The sequence below is a fragment of the Zootoca vivipara genome, chromosome 13, assembly GCF_963506605.1.
Source record: "Zootoca vivipara chromosome 13, rZooViv1.1, whole genome shotgun sequence".
NCBI classification, from domain to species: Eukaryota; Metazoa; Chordata; class Lepidosauria; order Squamata; family Lacertidae; genus Zootoca; species Zootoca vivipara.
In genome coordinates this window covers 28,387,634-28,407,064 of record NC_083288.1, presented here as the reverse complement: position 1 = coordinate 28,407,064, position 19,431 = coordinate 28,387,634, and the positions used below count along the sequence as shown (strand labels likewise).

Genomic DNA, 19,431 nt, shown 5'->3' with positions numbered 1-19,431 from the left:
TTAAGATCACAAGGCAGATTGCAATTAAACAATTAAAACACATTGTTAAAAATAGCTTAGAACAACTTCCAAACACAGAAATTAGGTTCTAAAAAATGTACATCTCAGCTGTGTCAGATTATCAAAAGGAGAAAACATGGAATGAATCCTGTGCTCAGAGTAGATGCTCAGAGTAGACCCACTGAAATTAATGGACATTGTTAAAATAATAAATAATAATAATAATAATAATAATAATAATAATAATAATGATAATAAATTTATACCCCGCCCACTCTGGGCGGCTTCCAACAGAAAAATAAAATAAAATAATCGATTAAACATTAAAAGCCTCCTAAACAGGGCTGCCTTCAGATGTCTTCTAAAATCTGGTAGCTGTTTTTCTCTTTGACATCTGCTGGGAGGGCATTCCACAGGGCAGTTCCCTGTAACTTGGCTTCTCGCAGGAGGGAACCGCCAGAAGGCCCTCGGTACTGGACCTCAGTGTCTGGGCAGAATGATGGGGGTGGATACGCTCCTCCAGGTATACTGGACCGAGGCCGTTTAGGGCTTTAAAGGTCAGCACCAACACTTTGAATTGTGCTCAGAAACGTACTGGGAGTCAATGTAGATCTTTCAAGACCGGTGTTATGTGGTCTCGGCGGCTGCTCCCAGTCACCAGTCTAGCTGCCACATTCTGGATTAGTTGTAGTTTCCGGGTCACCTTCAAACTTGCTTAGCTAAAACTCACTGTTTCTTTTTTTGTTGACATACCACAATCGCTGGGATTTGTGTTTCAAGGAGGTGCAGAATCTATCCAGCATTGCTGATTTTGCCATTTTATTTCAAGCACGTTCATTTAATTAAATTTCTCAGCTATAAGAGACTGAAGTGTGTAACCCAAATTCAAAACACTGGAGCGCTGTTCAGGCATTCAGCCTGATTGTGCAAAGGCAAAGTGGATGCAGGGGGCAAAGCATGTACACCAGACATGTCCCCATTTTTCTTGCACTGCCTTTACCCCGTCTTTCCAAGATCTTAACTGTGCTTCTAAATATGTTCAGCGGAACGTTCTTAGAAACCTCCTCATTACAATTTCCAATTGTAAAGAGGCTAAAAAGTGAATTTGGCTAATTATGCCTAGGGCAACATTCATAACTTTCCAGCCAACACAGAAGAATTGGGTAGAACAACATGCCTAGCATTCAGGGGTTAAAGGTTGTGGTGTATTCCTATGTCCCACATATACATTTAGTCCTTGTGTGATCAGGCTGAACACCCACATAAGGCATTATCATGCAATCCATACATTTCTACTTATAAGTTCTACTGTGTTCAGTGGGGCTAACTCTCAGGTAAATTGGTATACTGTAGTCAATGGCCACAACATTATAAATAATGAAAAAACATAAACGAGACAAACCAAGAGTAAGTTTGACAGAAGAGTTTTCAGAACTGCAAATGATCAAAACTTAAAATTAATCAGATCCCCATATCAAGTAGATTAAAAAGGAATCCCTTAGTTGGGTATAGGACTGCAGCCTTCTTTAGTTTTCCACTATCCAACAGTTTATAGTGTTTTGTTTTCCAACTCCCAACTCTTCATCAGTTCCTTAAACTGATAGTCTTCCTCAGTGCATCTTTTACTTCCTTATTCCTGAGGCAATATATTAGAGGGTTCAGAAGGGGCACTACTACAGTGTACAGCACCGACACCACTTTGTTGGAGTTGTAGGCATACATCGCTTTGGGCCGTGCGTAGGTGAAGAGTGTGGTAGAGTAGAACAGCACCACAACGGTGAGATGGGAACTGCAGGTGGAGAAAGCTTTCTTTCTGCCTTGAGCTGAAGGGATCTTCAACACCGTCGAGATGATATAGATGTAGGACAGCACAACAACGCAGAGTGGGACCATGATAACCATAAGAGCTAGGATGAAATCTGCCAGCTCAGCCACGGAAGAATCAGTGCAGGATACATTCAAGAGAGGTGAAATGTCACAGAAATAGTGGTTGATCTTGTCAGTGCCACAGTATTTCAGTCGACCAATGAAGCTAAGCTTGATTGCAGAGGTAATTAAGCCACATGTCCAGCATCCCGCTGAGAGCCGAGCACATAAACTATTACTCATGATAGCTGGATACCGCAGTGGGTAGCAGATGGCCAAATACCGGTCGTAAGCCATAACAGCCAGAAGGATGTATTCAGTGCACACAAATGTGACAAAGAAATACAGTTGTGTCAGGCAGCCTTGGAAGGAGATACGCTTGTCTTGTGTGAGGAAATCTGCCAGCATCTTAGGGACAATGATTGTGACATACCAGAATTCAAGGAAAGAGAGGTTGCATAGAAATAAGTACATGGGCTTGTGAAGGCTGTTGTTCAGCCGAATAACTACGATGATGACGAGATTTTCCAGTAGGGTCAGCAGGTAGCTAAGTATGAACAGGACAAAAAGGAGAATCTGAAGCTCTGAAGAGCTGGGAAATCCCAGAAGGATGAAATAGGAGACATTTGTCTGGTTGGTTTCTTCCATTCTTGAATGCAGGGTACTTGCAAAAACAAGAAGGAAGAGATGTCATACAACATCTTTTAACCCCCTTTTCTGCACCTTAAAAATACGTAATAGTGATGATCAGTGCTTTTTTTCTAGAAAAATAGGTGCCAGTACTCACCATGAAGTTGTTACAGTAAGTGCCACACTTTTTAACAATGAAAGGAGTTGTCAGTACTGCGTACCCTTGGGGGGGGGGACATTGATGATTAGAATAATATTTAAAACTGAATTTAAACATTTCATGCATATAACCCATTTTGATTAAAAACAAAAAAGCAATACAAGCTGGTAAATAATTCTGCTGTGTATTTGTTTATTACTTATACTGGGAAGTGGGGGGCTAGATAAATCTGTCGATTTAAATTTCCCTATCTTTCCTCCCACCCACTCCACTTTAATTCTCCACATTTCTGCATCACTTTGCAGGACTGTGAGGAAGGTTAGGCTGAGAGGCAGGTCAAGGCTGAACATCACACAATGCACTTCATGCCCAAGGTGGGATATGAAACCTGGTTTCCCAGAGCCTAGTCCCTGGTATACCACATTGGCTCCCACACTGTACTAGTTTGATATGTGTGGGGGGGGGCTTGGATTGCAGCCCAATACTGTAAAACTTAGGGCACTAACAGCCTGTTGCTGTTTTGGGTTGGCATTCAATGACAAACCAACATACTCAGGTTACAGGTAGGTAGCCGTGTTGGTCTGGGTCGAAGTAAAATAAAAAAATTCCTTCAGTAGCACCTTAAAGACCAACTAAGTTTTTATTTTGGTATGAGCTTTCGTGTGCATGCACACTTCTTCAGATACAGTGAAATAGAAGTCCCCAGGCACTTATGTAGAGAAGGGGTGGGGATGGGGAGGGGAGGGGGGATCACTCAGAAGGGTGGTGGAAGTGGGTCCTTTGGACATAAATCTGACATCAGGAACCAGAAGACAGAAAAACCAGTAGGAGAACACTTCAATCTCCCAGGACATTCTATACAAGATCTCAAAGTAGCTGTCTTACTACAAAAGAATTTCAGAAATAGACTGGAAAGAGAAGTTGCTGAATTACAACTTATCACCAAGCTCAAAACCATGGAGGGACCTGGTTTGAACAGAGATATCGGATTCTTATCTCATTATACATGATAAGCGATCTTCAGCCATCTCAACCCTTGCTTTTTCATGCAAAACCATTTGCAGTCGTTTTCGGTCATCAACAGCTATCAGTCAGTCAATCACCCACTTCCACCACCCTTCTGAGTGATCCCCCCTCCCCTCCCCATCCCCACCCCTTCTCTACATAAGTGCCTGGGGACTTTTATTTCACTGTATCTGAAGAAGTGTGCATGCACATGAAAGCTCATACCAAAATAAAAACTTAGTTGGTCTTTAAGGTGCTACTGAAGGAATTTTTTTATTCAACATACTCAGGTTGTACAATTGAAGTGGATATGCTGTTGCACTGCTGCACAACAAGCCCTCCAGCCTCCAAGATCAGACTTGTTGCAATAAGGAAAGAAGCAGGAAAATGCACTCAGAATTGTGGAATAAGACTTGCTTGAGGCGATGTGGCATAGCATCCCTGCAAACAAATCAAAATGAATGCTCAGCAAATTGTTGATGCAGTCAAAACTCCATGCAGATTTCGTGGAGACGAGAAGGGGATGAATGCTTAATAAACAGGTCATCTGGAAATTATCTTTCCTTTGGAATAAATTATGTTGAAATCAATAGGATTTTCTCCCAAGTAAGTCTGTCTTTGAGTGCAAAGTATTTGAAAGAAGTTGGAACTGGCTCCGTTGCATTCATAAATCAGTTTTTAGTAAAGCCCCATCACAATTTACTATAGAACCAAGGAGAATTTCAGAGGGGAAAATGTGTTTTGTTGTTGCTGCCCACAACCAGTTAGTATGCTTCAAAAATAAATCTCATCCAAATTTCTCCCCAGAGTCCAGAGATCCTATTACTTGGCCTTGTTTCAAAACTGAAAATGTGCACACCGAGTACTATCCACTATACTGTGGATATTCAGGCTATTGCTTAACAACAACCCCTGTCAGTTTTGAGGACTGGCTATGCTGACTGGGACTGATGGGAGTTGCAACCCCACAGTATCTGAAAGGTCATAGGCTCTCCATTCCTACACTACACTATACCATCTAAACTGCATAGACACCAGCAGACATTATTCGCATGGACAGAAAAATAATAAGCAAATGCATTTACTATGTTTAGCTTCCCTAGCCTATCTGTGCCTGAACTATCTTAATATATGCATATGCAGGTATAAGTTGCCTGTAGCTTATATTTAATAACCAATCAAAACATTATGCACAGATTTGTAGAAATAAAGAATGTAATTCACCTATTATGTGTCCAGGTAATTTTTTTTGCATCCGTCTTCATATGCAGCTGCATACAAAGAACTTGTATTAAATAGATTTCTTCCACTGTGGCCATGTGCATGTCCCACCTTGGGACTAGGCCTGAAAATCAGCAGTTCCCTCCCAAGGGTAGTAGCCTCAGAAGATATCTCTCTCCCCCCCCATTCCAGTCATATTCTTTCCTTTTTCTTTCCTCCTGATTTATGACTGAGTTTAGAGATCACAGGTTTAAGGAAAAATAAAATACAACTAGACCACGGAAAAGATAGCACTGATTTAACACAAGGAAAAATCATAAAAATGCAATGTCTAAATAAAAATAATCTAAGATATTGACAACTTTTAAAAATGGTGGATTTTTAAGAATGCAATGTTTTCAGTTTTTCAACATCTAAAAAAAGAATAAAACACATTAATGAAATAAAACTCAGTTGTTTAAAGGGGGCATCATACATCAAGTCGCAGCAATCAGGTTATTGGCAGATCCTTTTGAAACTGGCAGTGAGCAGTGTTTGTTTTAATTCAGCACTCCATGCTGCTCAGCTTGATCCTCATCCCCTACTGACTTATGTCCAACAAGGCTTGTGTTCAGCCTGAGTACCAGCAGTTGGTTTCGAGTTACCTCCCCACCACCAATATTTCTTCTTGCATTGTAGTGGGGAACCTCAAACCCTTCGATCCTCTCCATCCGGCCTTCAAACTAAGACCATCCCTTGAACCATAGCTGCCAAGTCCCGGTTAGAAAAATACGGGATCAGCAGCACCGGCACCAGAAGTCATAGAAGCAGCTTCCGGTGCCGGCACTGCCTGATTTCCGGTGCCCAGACATGGGCAGAGTGGCACCAGAAGAAATCCGGAGGAATTATGGGATATTTCGCCATCCGGGATGACAGCGGGAAACGGCTTTAAAAACGGGGGTTTCCCAGGGGAAATGAGAGACTTGGCAGCTCTGCCCTTGAACTGTGATAAGACTTTTTGCTTGCCCGCATGAAGAGTGATCTCTGTGTGGTCACACCCACTTCTGCCTCATCCACAATTTGTATACAACCTATGGAAGACAGCCTATTGGGGAACACCACTTAGAGACTTGGGTAATTGGTATATAAAGAGTTCTCTCTTTGTGCTGTGTTCTTTTGGAAAATGGAGAGGCTTCTGGAAAAAAGTGAGTGTGATTTAGGGGGCAACTGTTTAACTCCCAGTGTGCTTTATTGGCTGAATTTCTTTTGCAGCCTATAAATAATAGGCTTGCCAACAGACCTACAAAACCCAACTAGACTTTCTCCTGCAACTTTAATAAAAATGAATTCTGTAGAAATCAGTGGGGGCATGGGAACCAACATGTTTTAAATGTTCTTAGATATTATTATTATTAAAATGTTTTAATTATTTTTAAATGTTTTAAATATTTGTATTTTATTTTTAACTGTAATTTTTCACAACTTTTGTGTTTGATACCCTGGGCTCTTTTGGGAGGTAGGAAAGGATACACATAAAAAAACAAATAAAACAGGCTTTTCACTTAGTGAAAAGTCTTAGACACTTGAATGACTTCTTTTTATACTTCTTAAAGGCAGAAAGCGTCATTTGCAAGTTTCTGATTTAACTTTTCATCAGGAGACAGAAAAATCTATGTTACATTTTTTTCTTGCTTCAATGATATTTAAGAAAGGATACAAATCTGCTACCCACAAAGGGCTCTTTCATGATATTTGGGCACCATTTTGGTCCCTCGCCTTGCCAGCTCATTTTATCACCTTCTAAGCCCCACCCCCACCCCCTGGAGAAGACAGTAAAAAGCAGCTATGATCAAAGCATTTGAGGTTGGTCCCTTCATCACTCTTTATCCCAGAGTAAGTTGATAATCAGACTTTTAGCCTGATTACCATCCATCATAACATAATTATCTTCTGACAGTGGAGAGCTATCAGAGAGACAGTCAACTTGCCAATTCCTTTACAAGAAGTCATCACCATAACTTTGCAATCCTTATTTCTAAACTTAACTCATTTAATAAATCAGGCATAAGATAAGCCAAATGTGATTTTTTGTCCTTCTTAGTGGTGTGTGATGTCTTATTATTGAGGATATTGCTTCCTTTCTTTTCTCCAGTTTCTCATGTTCAATTTCAAGCTTCCCTGGTGAGAGAGTTGTGGACCTAGCCTTCTCAAAACATAATCAAATTCAATAAACAAAACAAAATGTTAAGTTTAACATGTTCAGCTTTCCATGTTCACTCAAGCTCCAAAATGTCACAAAATTATAGTTATTAAGGAACAACCCCTTAACAGGTCCATTACTTAGGTAATACTGGTATGGTATGGTATGGTATGGTATCCTATGATTAGTTCCAACTTCATCACTATCTTGGAGTCAAACTGCTGGACACAAGTCCTAGATTTGCCATTCACTGGAATAGTTTAATGGAAGTCATGAAATTTAAGCCATCATGCAGCAGAAGCAACTGATAACAAGGTGACCTACTTCTGAATATTCAAGAAAATTTCACTAGGCAAACCATTTATACTGAAGCCAATGTGTTTAACCTGACTCAAACGGTAATAGTAATTCATCCATTTGGGTCATTTATACCTCACATTTCAGGATCCAAATCCTTCTGCTCAAAGCAAACCCTAAACTAATATTCAGTTAAAACAATATGAAAATTGAAACACAAAGTACTAAATCCATAGACATCAATTCCATTAAGTGGTACTTGTGTCTAATTGCCATAGCTGCCAAGTTTTCCCTTTTCTTGCGAGGAAGCCTATTCAGCATAAGGGAAAATCCCTTTAAAAAAGGGATAACTTGGCAGCTATGGTCCCAAGTAGGTGAGCTCTAAAATAGAGTTTACTTTGTCTCACTGGAAAGGGTGCTTCAGAGCTTTTGATTACAACATCCAAGGGAGTTTATTCTTCCTCTTGCTTTATTTCCATTGTTAACTTCTAATTTAGATTATGGGGAGGGGAGTAATAGACAGGGGTTCAACCAAGTTAAGAAGCTCTGAGGGACAAGGCTCTGATGAGACTTCAGGTGCTGTTTACATATACTAAGCTATGACAGAGCTCGGCCAATTTCAAGCAGGTGAAAATCCTCCCACGGTTACTGGACTGAGCAGAATTAAATGTTCTATGTTTCTAAAAGAATAAAGGGCAGGGCAAACAACAGACCAGAGGTTTTGACAGTATGTAGCAGTATGTAGCCTGTTCATGTTTGCATGTTATATTCCAAACTTCTACTTGTTTGCACTATTTTATATCCTGTATTTTTCTCTCTCTCTCGCCACTCTTAAGAAAGCACTATAGTGGAATCTTCATTCAAATACAACGTCAGAAATTCCAAACATTCTTGTCCACTGCATGTTGTGAGTACAAACTTTTATTTCCTGAATTTGACGTAGTTTGTTTGTGAAGTCTAGACAAATGTTAATTTTTGTGTGGCATGTGCATATATATATATATATATATATATATATATATATATATATATATACTTATTTTGTGCTGAGAAACCTGTGGCCTTCTGGGTTCCATCAGCCCCAACCAACATGGCTAATGGTCAGGGATGGTGGGGTCTGTAGTCCAGAAACATCTGGGGGGGGGTGGAATTTCCCTACTCCTGGTTTACAGGAGTGCGCAGGCTCACCTTCCACTCAATTGATATGCTTATTTTATTTCATTTGAGGCAGTATTCATAGTCGTATCGATAAAGCTTACACATTTCCAACATATAAAAAGAAGCAAAGCTCAATTTCTGTTCAGTTTGAGGCCCTTTCATTATATTTTGGATACAAGCATGCCTTGTGTTGTTCCAACAACAAAGCTGAGTTTCAACAACATCTGGATCAAGGCTAAGTCCCTTTGAAATCAATGTGAAAAGTTATTTGTGGCTTATTTAACTCCCATTGGTTTCCAAACCTATGCAAATCTACCTGAGATAAAGTCCTTTTGAGCACAGTGAGACTTATCTGGCCCTCTTTGAAAAAAAGTTTGGGCACCCCTGACTTACGCTAACAGAACAACTTAATTGGATACAGCCTTTAGGTTGCAATCCTAGCCCCACTTACTTGGGAGTAAGCCCAAGTAGATATTGTTAGGCTTGCAATGTTAAATGCCAAATAACTAAGCAAGTGAGATGCACCTCATTGCCAGTCTCATGCACAAGAAAATGTGGAGCATGATCCATCCAAGTACAGGCACTGAAGTATGTGTGCTCTGAACTCAACAGGACTATTGCATATTAGACCAGATCATGCCCATAACTATGGAAATACCATGCTGCCTAAACACTTCACTTGATCCTGAGATCAAACAGTAAACTAAAAGTGTAGTGTGATCTAAAAGTAAAGTATTCACAACTTAGCATAAACGTTGTCTCACTGTACTTGGTACAATGGTTGTATACATTTCTCGTGTCCATCATTGGGCTGGTTTGCACATGCTGTCTGCCCGGTCTGCCCGGACACTGAGGTCCAGTACTGAGGGCCTTCTGGCGGTTCCCTCGTTGCGAGAAGCTGAGTTGCAGGCAACCAGGCAGAGGGCCTTCTCGGTGGTGGCGCCCGCCCTGTGGAATGCCCTTCCATGAGATGTCAAAGAAAAAAACAGCTACCAGATTTTTAGAGGACATCTGAAGGCAGCATTGTTTAGGGAGGCTTTTAATGTTTAATAGATTATTTTATTTCATTTTTCTGTTGTAAGCCGCCCAGAGTGGCTGGGGAAACCCAGGCAGATGGGCGGGGTATAAATAATAAATTTGTTGTTGTTGTTGTTGTTGTTGTTGTTGTTGTTACTCTGCACTTGCTGACATGGTGGTTGAATGTGTGAACTGGCTGCGGAATCATGGTGTTTGAGGTAATGTGGTTTGATAAAAAAGTTTTGGCTGTGGAATTTGACTTGGTTACATACCATGCAAATCAACACCTGATGCTATATGGAAATCATTTATGTGTGAACCAACCCAGTGGTTATGATATTAGAATGCAGGCTTCTTACTTGAGTTGGTTCCTCTATATTGTATGCTTGATTTCCATTAGATAAGTTTGATTAAGGTGATATATGTTATGTTGGTGGTAATAGGAACATAGGAAGCTAATTCAGATCATTGGTTCATCTAGCTCAGTATTTTCTGCATTCACTGGCAGCAGGTCTCCAAAGTTTCTCTGGGACTTTCTCCATGCAAAGCAGATGTTCTACCATTCAGTTGCGGTGACCCTTCCAATGGATCTGTGATGACCCATTATCATGTTGTTGCTGCAGGAAATGTCATCAGACTCAAATTCCCACCATCCCTTATCTGCAGCCCCCTGAATCCACTTCCAAAAGCAGGTTTAAATGCCTCCTTAGTCTGTGGAACCACATTTTGGGAGGTGGATGCAGATGTGGAGAGAAAGAGCAGAAGTACATTCAACTTTGCCACTGTATTTGTTGTGAGGTATGTCATCACAATGTGATTTGTCCTGTTCTTTCATGTATTCTGTCTTGTATTTTTATACACATTAAAATGATGGGTTGTTTTGCTAGCATTATCACCATCATCCACATCTTAGCATGCTTTTGTTTACTCCTTGTTCTTCAGGTCATTGGAACAGGCATGAAGCTGGAAAACCAGACCAGAGTCCAGGAGTTTATTCTCCTTGGATTCCCCACTGCCATAGAATTCCAAATACTGCTCATTGTAATTTTCCTTGTCATCTACATCCTGACCCTCCTGGAGAACATTGTGATCATCACTCTGATCAGGACAAACAACCATCTCCAAAAACCTATGTACTTTTTCCTTAGCCACCTGTCTTTTCTGGAGACCTGGTACATTTCTGTGACTGTTCCCAAGCTCCTGGTTAACTTCCTAGCAAAGAACAAAAGCATTTCCTTTGAAGGCTGCATGTCCCAGCTCTACTTTTTCATATCCCTAGTCTGCACCGAGTGTGTCCTCTTGGCTGCCATGGCTTATGATCGCTACATCGCCATCTGCAACCCACTACGCTACCCGGTCATTATGAATTCCCGGCTCTGTTTGCAGTTAGCTGTGGGATCTTGGCTTGCTGGTTTCCTAATCTCAATGCTGAAAGTCTTCTTCATTTCCCGCTTGAGTTTCTGTGGACCCAACATCATCAACCATTTCTTCTGTGACATCTCGCCTTTGCTGAACCTCTCCTGCACGGACCGAACTGTGGCTGAGATGGTGGACTTTGTATTTGCCCTCCTTATCCTCATAATCCCACTGTCTGTCACTATTGGCTCCTATGTGTGCATAATAGGCACCATTTTGCGTATCCCCACAGCCAAGGGGAAAAGAAAAGCCTTTTCCACCTGTGCCTCACACCTCACTGTGGTTATTATTTTCTACTCAGCCACTCTCTTCATGTATGCCCGACCAAGAAGAATCCATTCTTTTAATCTCAATAAGCTCGTGTCCATTGTATACACAATTGTCACCCCCATGTTGAATCCATGCATTTACTGCCTCAGGAATCAGGATGTGAAGGAAGCCATGAAAAAGATATTTTGTAGCAGGAATGCTGAAACCACGATTACCACTAGTGACCATTAGACTCACACCAGACAGATAAGAATCCCTTATATTCTCAAATATAAGAAATGACTCACAAATACAGATCAGACCTCAGTCAAACCCTTTGATCCTCTTCCTTATGATAATCTCTCTCATGTGAACACTTGCTCACAGTGATTCAAAATGTTGTATGGTCAGAAGTATATGTTATTGAATTCATACACTAGTAAATTTGGTTTGGAGCCAGAGGGCTGATGAAAATATGCACAGGGAAATAGTGATTGCTGTCAGAGAATGAACAAAAATGTGGAAGCACACAATTTTATATAAAAAAATTCCTTCAGTAGCACCTTAAAGACCAACTAAGTTTATATTTTGGTATGAGCTTTCGTGTGCATGCACACTTCTTCAGATACACTAGAAACAGAAGTGTCAGACCCTATATATATACAGAGGGTGGTGGGGGTGGGTGGGAATGGGAGATGGGCTGATGGGAGTGGTAAACCTGTAGATGGGTGTTAATGGCTGCTGATGGGTGCAATTAGTCCTGGGCTGAGGTGCTAAAGAAAGCTTGATCATGCATAATGAGATAAGAATCCGATATCTCTATTCATCCCAGGTGCTTCCATGGTTTTAAGCTTGGTAATGATTTCCAATTCAGCAACTTCCCTTTCCAGTCTGTTCCTGAAATTTCTCTGTAATAAAACAGCTGCTTTGAGATCTTGTATAGAATGTCCTGGGAGATTGAAGTGTTCTCCTACTGGTTTTTCAGTCTTATGGTTCCTGATGTCAGATTTATGTCCATTTATCCTTTGGCGTAGGGTTTGGCCTGTTTGTCCAATATAGAGAGCTGAAGGGCACCGTTGGCATTTGATGGCATACACAATGTTAGAAGATGAGCAATTAAATAGTCCTGAGATGGTATGTTGGATGTTGTTGGGGCCAGTAATGATGTTGTCCGGGTGTATGTGGCAGCAAAGTTGGCATCTGGGTTTATTGCAGGCTCTGGTACCAGTGTCCATGTTAAGTCTGGTGGTTGTATTATTGTGGGTGAGGAGTTGTTTAAGATTGGGTGGCTGTCTGTAGGCAATGAAAGGTCTTCCTCCCAGAGCTTGAGAAAGGGAGCTGTCATTGTCCAGGAGAGGCTGTAGATCTCTGATGATGCGTTGTACTGTTTTAACTTGGGAGCTGTATGTGATGACTAGTGGTGTTCTGTTATTTTCTTTTTTGGGTCTGTCTTGCAGCAGGTTCTCCCACTAGTCATCACATAGTCATCAGGAACAGACTGGAAAGGGAAGTTGCTGAATTGGAAATCATTACCAAGCTTAAAACCATGGAAGCACCTGGGATGAATAGAGATATCGGATTCTTATCTCATTATGCATGATCAAGCTTTCTTTAGCACCTCAGCCCAGGACTAATTGCAGCCATCAGCAGCCATTAACACCCATCTACAGGTTTACCACTCCCATCAGCCCATCTCCCATTCCCACCCACCCCCACCACCCTCTGTATATATATAGGGTCTGACACTTCTGTTTCTAGTGTATCTGAAGAAGTGTGCATGCACACGAAAGCTCATACCAAAATATAAACTTAGTTGGTCTTTAAGGTGCTACTGAAGGAATTTTTTTATTTTGCTTCGACTCAGACCAACACGGCTACCTACCTGTAACTACAATTTTATATAGAATTCATTTTTTTAAAAGTGACTTCTGCTTAATTTTTTCTAAGAAATCTTAGCTCATATCTGAAATCATGTCAAAACTCTTTGACAGTGACTACTTAACTTAGTTGTGAAATGATTTTTTTTTCAAAAAAAAAACCTTCTTATCTTTTACCATAATTGGGAACAAGACAGAAAAAGTACATTTTAAAGCAAATTCAACTTAAGGTATTATGCTTGAACATTTTCTTTCCATTTCTAATTTCATTTAAATTAAGTTTTTAATTGTCCAGACTCAGAGTTTGAAACATAGTTTTATGAAGGTTTTAACACTGCTACTATTGTCTGCTTTATATAGAATGCATATTATATATATATATATATATATATATATATATATATATATATATATATATATATATATATGGTTTTGTCTGTTATTTTCGCTGGACTTACTTTGGGTAGGAAGGGTGGGTGGGTTATACACTTGAAATAATTGTGGTGGTGGCAGCAGTGGTAGTGATGATATAGTCTATATGTATGGAATAACAAATTTTAATCTGATATGTGACAATTTGAAGCTTAATTCTGAAATTATGCTGGAGAATCACTAATAATATTCGCTACCCTGTTTTTCCAAAAATAAGACATACCCATAAAATAAGCTGTAGCAGGTTTTCTAAGCATTTGTGCAATATAAGCCACACCCCGAAAATAAGACATAGGGATAGTTCTGGAGGGCGCCAAGGAAGAGGCGAGGCTGGTTGCATAATAAAAATAAGACATCCCCTGAAAATAAGCCATAGTGTGTCTTCTTGAGGAAAAATATATATGAAACAGTGTTTTGGGGAAACATGGTAATGTTAAAATGTGTATATTAAAAGGGGAGGAAAAAAATAATTTCAATTTATAAATATCATTCACTTGGTTGTTTTCCTTGAAGTGATGTATCATTGTTTTCAAATGTTAAGTGTAGGAATATGCTTCAATGAGTTCATTTGATATCACCTAATTTCCAAATCTGGAATGATATGTTGTTGTTGTTGTTGTTGTTGTTGTTGTTGTTGTTGTTTTTGTTGTTGTTTTAAAGTGCTTTAATCTTTTTTTTGTCATTAAAGATTCACCTATTTTTAGCCTTCTGTATTTTATCTGTGCTGTTTTCATATGTTGAGTCCCAGACTGGGAAAAGGTGAGATGATGGTGATGGTGATGATAGTTCTCTTTTAAAACATTTTTTTAACAATTACAAATATAAAAATATAAAAAGCTTATCTAGCAGTACATCTAATAGTGTTGTTCTATTCATTGACTTTAGACACACACATTGTAGAGTCTGTTTAAGAAAATGGGAGAAAATGGTCCAGAGTTGTCCAGAACTTTTTTTGGGGGGGGAGGCTTGCCCGGAGTTGTTGAGCTTTTTGGGGGGAGGGGGGTAATGCCAAAAATATCACTAAATGCAGGCAAATGCAGGCCGCTGCTAATTGATCATGTCAAGGAATTGCAGCACAATTGCCACAGCAATGGCCAATCCACTACAGCCTTTGCTGAAGCAACCAATCACCCACCCAATTAGCACAGCAGCAGCCAATCCAAGGCACCCCTTGAAGCAGCTACCAATCACCCACCAAATCGCCACTGACAAGCTCCTGCTCGCGGCTAGAAGCAATCACCTGCCCCCCCATTCGCTATCCGTGTTATAAGACGAGGCACGTTTTTAAACATTATTTTACTGTAAAAAACAAACAAACAAAACCCTCGTCTTATACACAGAAAAGTGCAGTACTCAGGGCCGGTGCTAGGGTTTTTTTGCACCCTAGGCGAGATCACCTTCTGGTGCCCCCCCAGGGGGTGAGAGGGAAATAGAGAGAGGGAAGAGAGAGAGAAGGATGGGAGGGAGGGAGGGAGGGAGGGGTAGGTGGGTAAGAGAGAGGGGGGAAGGGTGTCTCCCTTCTCCCCGGCTCACTGTGGGGCGGGGAGAGGGAAAGTGGCCCAGACGGAAAAAAGTGTGAGAGAGATTCTGTATATTTTTTAAAAAAAACTCAGGACACCAGGAAAACAGGGGGCATAAACAAGTTGTGGATACAGAAGTAGACATCATTTTGGAGAAATGGAGCTTGACCTACAGTTTGCCTATTATGGTATTGACTCCATTAACTTTATGTGCTCCCACTGTGTTTGTGCTTCAGTCTAATCACCCTGTATGTTTGCTTGCATTTCTACTCATTCTCTGAACAAAAGTGACTCACCAAACAGTTCTGGTCCCATCTATGACAATAAGTGAATAGCACTTTGACAGCCATGTTGTTTGGGGATTTGTATATCCATCCCATATACCCTGCCAGTTTTCTCAGAGGTAGTTCAGATGATATATTTGGGCTGATATAACACATCACATTGATTGATTAGAAAAGTTCTGCACTTTTTCATGTTTGCTACATTCCTTCTTCATCTTTTATGAACATCAAATACAAAGTATGTGGCTGATACATGAAGAACCCAACCACTACGTAGACAGAGGTGCCAGCTTATGAGGGAGATGTCACGCACATGATGTGACATCCTGACATCATGCGTGGGATGTCAGGATGTTGGGAGCTGCTGGGGGTGGAGTTGAATGTGGCAGCCCCGTGGCTCAATGGCCAGCCTCCCCTTGACACCACTACCGGTAAGAGGCTGCTTCAACCCTCCTTCCTCTTTGTGGCAGGAGGAGGAGGAACCTGCCACTGGGGACATGCTGCACTCGGCTCCACACTTTGGCTCTGTGTTTTTAGGACATCTGGCAGCCCCAGCCCTTACCCCCAAAATATAGGGGGGCACTCGGTCCCCAGAAGCCAGCACCCCTGGTTGTAGGAAACAAGGCTACATACTAAAAAATACCTTGAGCTTATTAAGGTAAAGGACCCCTGACCATTAGGTCCAGTTGTGACCGACTCTGGGGTTATGGCGCTCATCTCGCATTATTGGCCGAGGGAGCCGGCGTACAGCATCCAGGTCATTTGGCCAGCATGACAAAGCCGCTTCTGGTGAACCAGAGCAGCACACGGAAATGCTGTTTACCTTCCCGCTGTAGCAGTACCTATTTATCTACTTGCACTTTGACGTGCTTTTGAACTGCTAGGTTGGCAGGAGCTGGGACTGAGCAATGGGAGCTCACCCCGTTTCAGGGAGTCAAACTGCCGACAGGCCTGGCTCACCCATTGACTGGTCGATCAGGGGGCGCTGAGGGGTGCCCCAGCAAGTGGGGGAGCTTTGTGGTGGCCTCCCTTTTTCCTCCACCATCCGCGCTGGGAGAGCAAGGAGGTAAGTGAGCAGAACAGGGGCACTAAGACCCTGTTCCACTCTGCAGCGCCAGGGTCATCCCTCACCCCGGCGCTGCGTTTCATTGGTAGAGGCTATGCCACATGGCAGCACCTATACCAATGAAACGCAGCGCCCTGTTGGCAGGAAGGAACCCGGCGCGGCCTGCCCAGGCACCCCGGCCCGCTGGGAGAAGGGAAGAAGGCCGCCCGGAGCAGCGGCACCCCCTCCCCCACTCAATACGGCATCGGACAGGTGGGCGGCCTCCGGCACAGCTCTCCGGCTCCTGCCGCCCGGCACGCCACATAAGAGTTTTCCTTTTTTAAAAAGAGGGGGGGCACCCGAGGGATCCCTGCACCAGGGCACCCGATGACCTTAAGACGGCCCTGACTGCCAACCTTCTGATCAGCAAGCCCTAGGCTCTGTGGTTTAACCCACAGCGCCACCCGCTGTCCCTCCTTGAACTTATATATAAATAAAAGCTGTAGCTCAAGAATAAAAATCTTGAATTCTTAACTTACACAGTTTTGACCATGTGAATGGGCACAGGTTTGAATTTCTTAAAGTACATTCGTGCTTCAGAACAGTATAAATTACAATAGCATCTTGTTTACACATTTCATGGTGTGCAGAAGTCAAATAATAAAGTATAACTCTGAGCTATTATCCTGTCAGCTGCATTTGCAAAGGCATTCTATGAGCCAGTTCCTGAGTATTTGGCTCCCTTGATATCCCTTGTTCGCAGGATAACTTATACACCAAGGCAGTTCAAGCAGCATTGCTCTTCTGAGAATTCTAATGATTTTGGTAAGGCTGCATAAATTTTTCATCATAACTTCTTACTGGATTAGCCTTAGTTTAATCCAACACAGTTCCAAGTTGTCTTCAAAGAAGCTCTAAGTTAAAAGAAAAAGAGAAATTTGACTTGCTCAAAATTTAACCAAAAAGATACCACCCAGCATATGATGAAATATTCATTGGAGTTCTCATGTAGATCAGGTAAAGGATTCAACTGGCTTATTTTGTTTATTTCAGGGTTTGTTTGTTTTAATAAATAGAAAACGTCCTGCATTAGTTTTAGCACTTTAAAAAGGAAGTATGTTTAAGGAGGGATGTATTTCATATTTTAATGTCTGTGCAATTGGTTTTTATATTTTGTAAACCACTTTATATGTGTTAAATTATGTTGAAGATGAAAGTAATGCTAAAATGGGAAATGCACATATAAATTATTCCCAATTCTGTGAGTTAATTAATCTTTGCACAAGAATATTGGCATACACAGTGAAGCTTTTGAAAACATTTCCTAAATAGTCCAAAGTCTGCTTGCAAATGTGATGCAAGATTGCTACTCTTTTGGGGGAGATGTGTGCTGATCTTTCAGTTACAGAACTCTGGAAAGGAATCAGTATCTCTCTCTCTGCTGGAACCAATATCCTGAAATATAACTTTTCATATCACTGCAGAAATTAAGGCCACCTTGTCTTTCACTTCTGAAAATCTTCTCATCTCCTTTTTAATGATAAAGAGTTATGTTACTGAAATGTGGCAGAAATTTTATCTGCAAGTAATAATAGAGAAAAAATCATGCAGTGAGGTGGGAAGCGAGGAACTTCACATTCCATTGCATTTCTTAGTTTCAGCTTTTGTAAATCCGAAAGAAGATGGTTTCTTCAACAATTATGATATACCTCTAGATTTCAGGAAATGCATTATTTGTCCCACATTTTACAATGCGGAAAGATGGATATTTAAACTTTAATGAACACAAATCTAAGACAAACTGTATGGCATGTTCAAATTTGAGTGATTTTTTTTTTAAAAAAAGAAGAAGAATGAATGCATTTTCATAGAATTAAAAAATAATAATCAAGGTTTGGTAAATTCTCATGTGGAAGACTTGTAGCCATAAAATGCAATCCAAATTAATGAACAGAGTTTGGGAGAATTGTTTCTATAGCTGTTATTGAATGTAAGGTTCTGTGCTGTTTTTAGTGTATTTACTGGTATGTGTTAAACAGTTTTTTTATAGGTATATAAATGTATATATTAATGCTATCAGTTTAATTGATATTTTAACTATTGATTTTTTCTATTTTTAGTACATGTTGTTTTTAAATAAAATGATGATGATGATGATGATGATGATGATGATGATATAGCCATCACAAAATGCAAGAGAACATTCCCATGCTTTTTAAGTTATCTATTATATCTGTGAGCCACTTCATAATTTATGTTGTAATGTAAAATTCAACTTTAATTTTAAGCTTCCATGATTGGAGACTTTTAAGACTCACTAAATACAAAACAACAAACATTTACAAGAAACAATGTGCAAATAGGATACTGACAGTGCAATCCTATGCTTATAAACTCAGAAATAAGTCCCACTGAATTCATTGGGACTTCCAATGAATGGGACTACAGCCTTGTATAGGATCACAGCTTTTAAGTTAAATCTATCCTCTGCTTTCCACATGACATTATGGGATGGGAACAGAAGTAGAACTTAACACCACCAAGAGGTGTTACTCTTCTACTGACATGTGCTCAAAGGTCTGCTGGTTTTGAGAATCTGCTGTCTGAAAGCACCTCAGGCTTTGTTTGAAATATTATATAAAATATAAGATTCCTTCAAAAGTGGCATGTAAGATTTGTGCTGATGGCCCATCTCAAATTAAGAAGGTACCATTGCACAGAACAAGCATTTCAAATGATTCCCATATCCAGTTAGGAATCTTTATATTGATCAGAATCACTTCTTGGACACCATCCCCTCACCTTCTCTAAACACAATATAATTTGTGACCTGACCCAAAAATGAAGAAGTGAGATATAAGTGATGGGTTGGACTAGGGCCACATTTTATTTAAACTATGTCTGTAGGGCAAATGAGAAGAATGGGATCCTAATTTCAGCATTGGGTGAGACAAACCCTGCCAATTCTAAGGGGCATAAGAAGGCTAGGCCCCAAAGACTGGGACACACCTTATGGTCAAGTAGGGGGCTCTTCCTTCCTCACTCCTGGGTTTCAGAACTCTGTGCACATGTGGC

The 19,431-nt window shown here is 40.7% G+C and overlaps 2 protein-coding genes across 2 annotated transcripts; one reads left to right on the top strand and one right to left on the bottom strand.

The window, feature by feature from the left end:
• Positions 1-1,584: 1,584 nt before the first annotated feature.
• LOC118077891 (olfactory receptor 6Y1-like) lies at positions 1,585-2,514 on the bottom strand. The gene has a single exon (XM_035101614.2). It carries the CDS (start codon positions 2,512-2,514, stop codon positions 1,585-1,587), a length of 930 nt encoding a protein of 309 aa, XP_034957505.2.
• A 7,955-nt stretch (positions 2,515-10,469) lies between these two features.
• Positions 10,470-11,609, top strand: LOC118077920 (olfactory receptor 6B1-like). Its single transcript, XM_035101641.2, has one exon. It carries the CDS (start codon positions 10,491-10,493, stop codon positions 11,448-11,450), a length of 960 nt encoding a protein of 319 aa, XP_034957532.2. The 5' UTR covers positions 10,470-10,490; the 3' UTR covers positions 11,451-11,609.
• Positions 11,610-19,431: the final 7,822 nt, after the last annotated feature.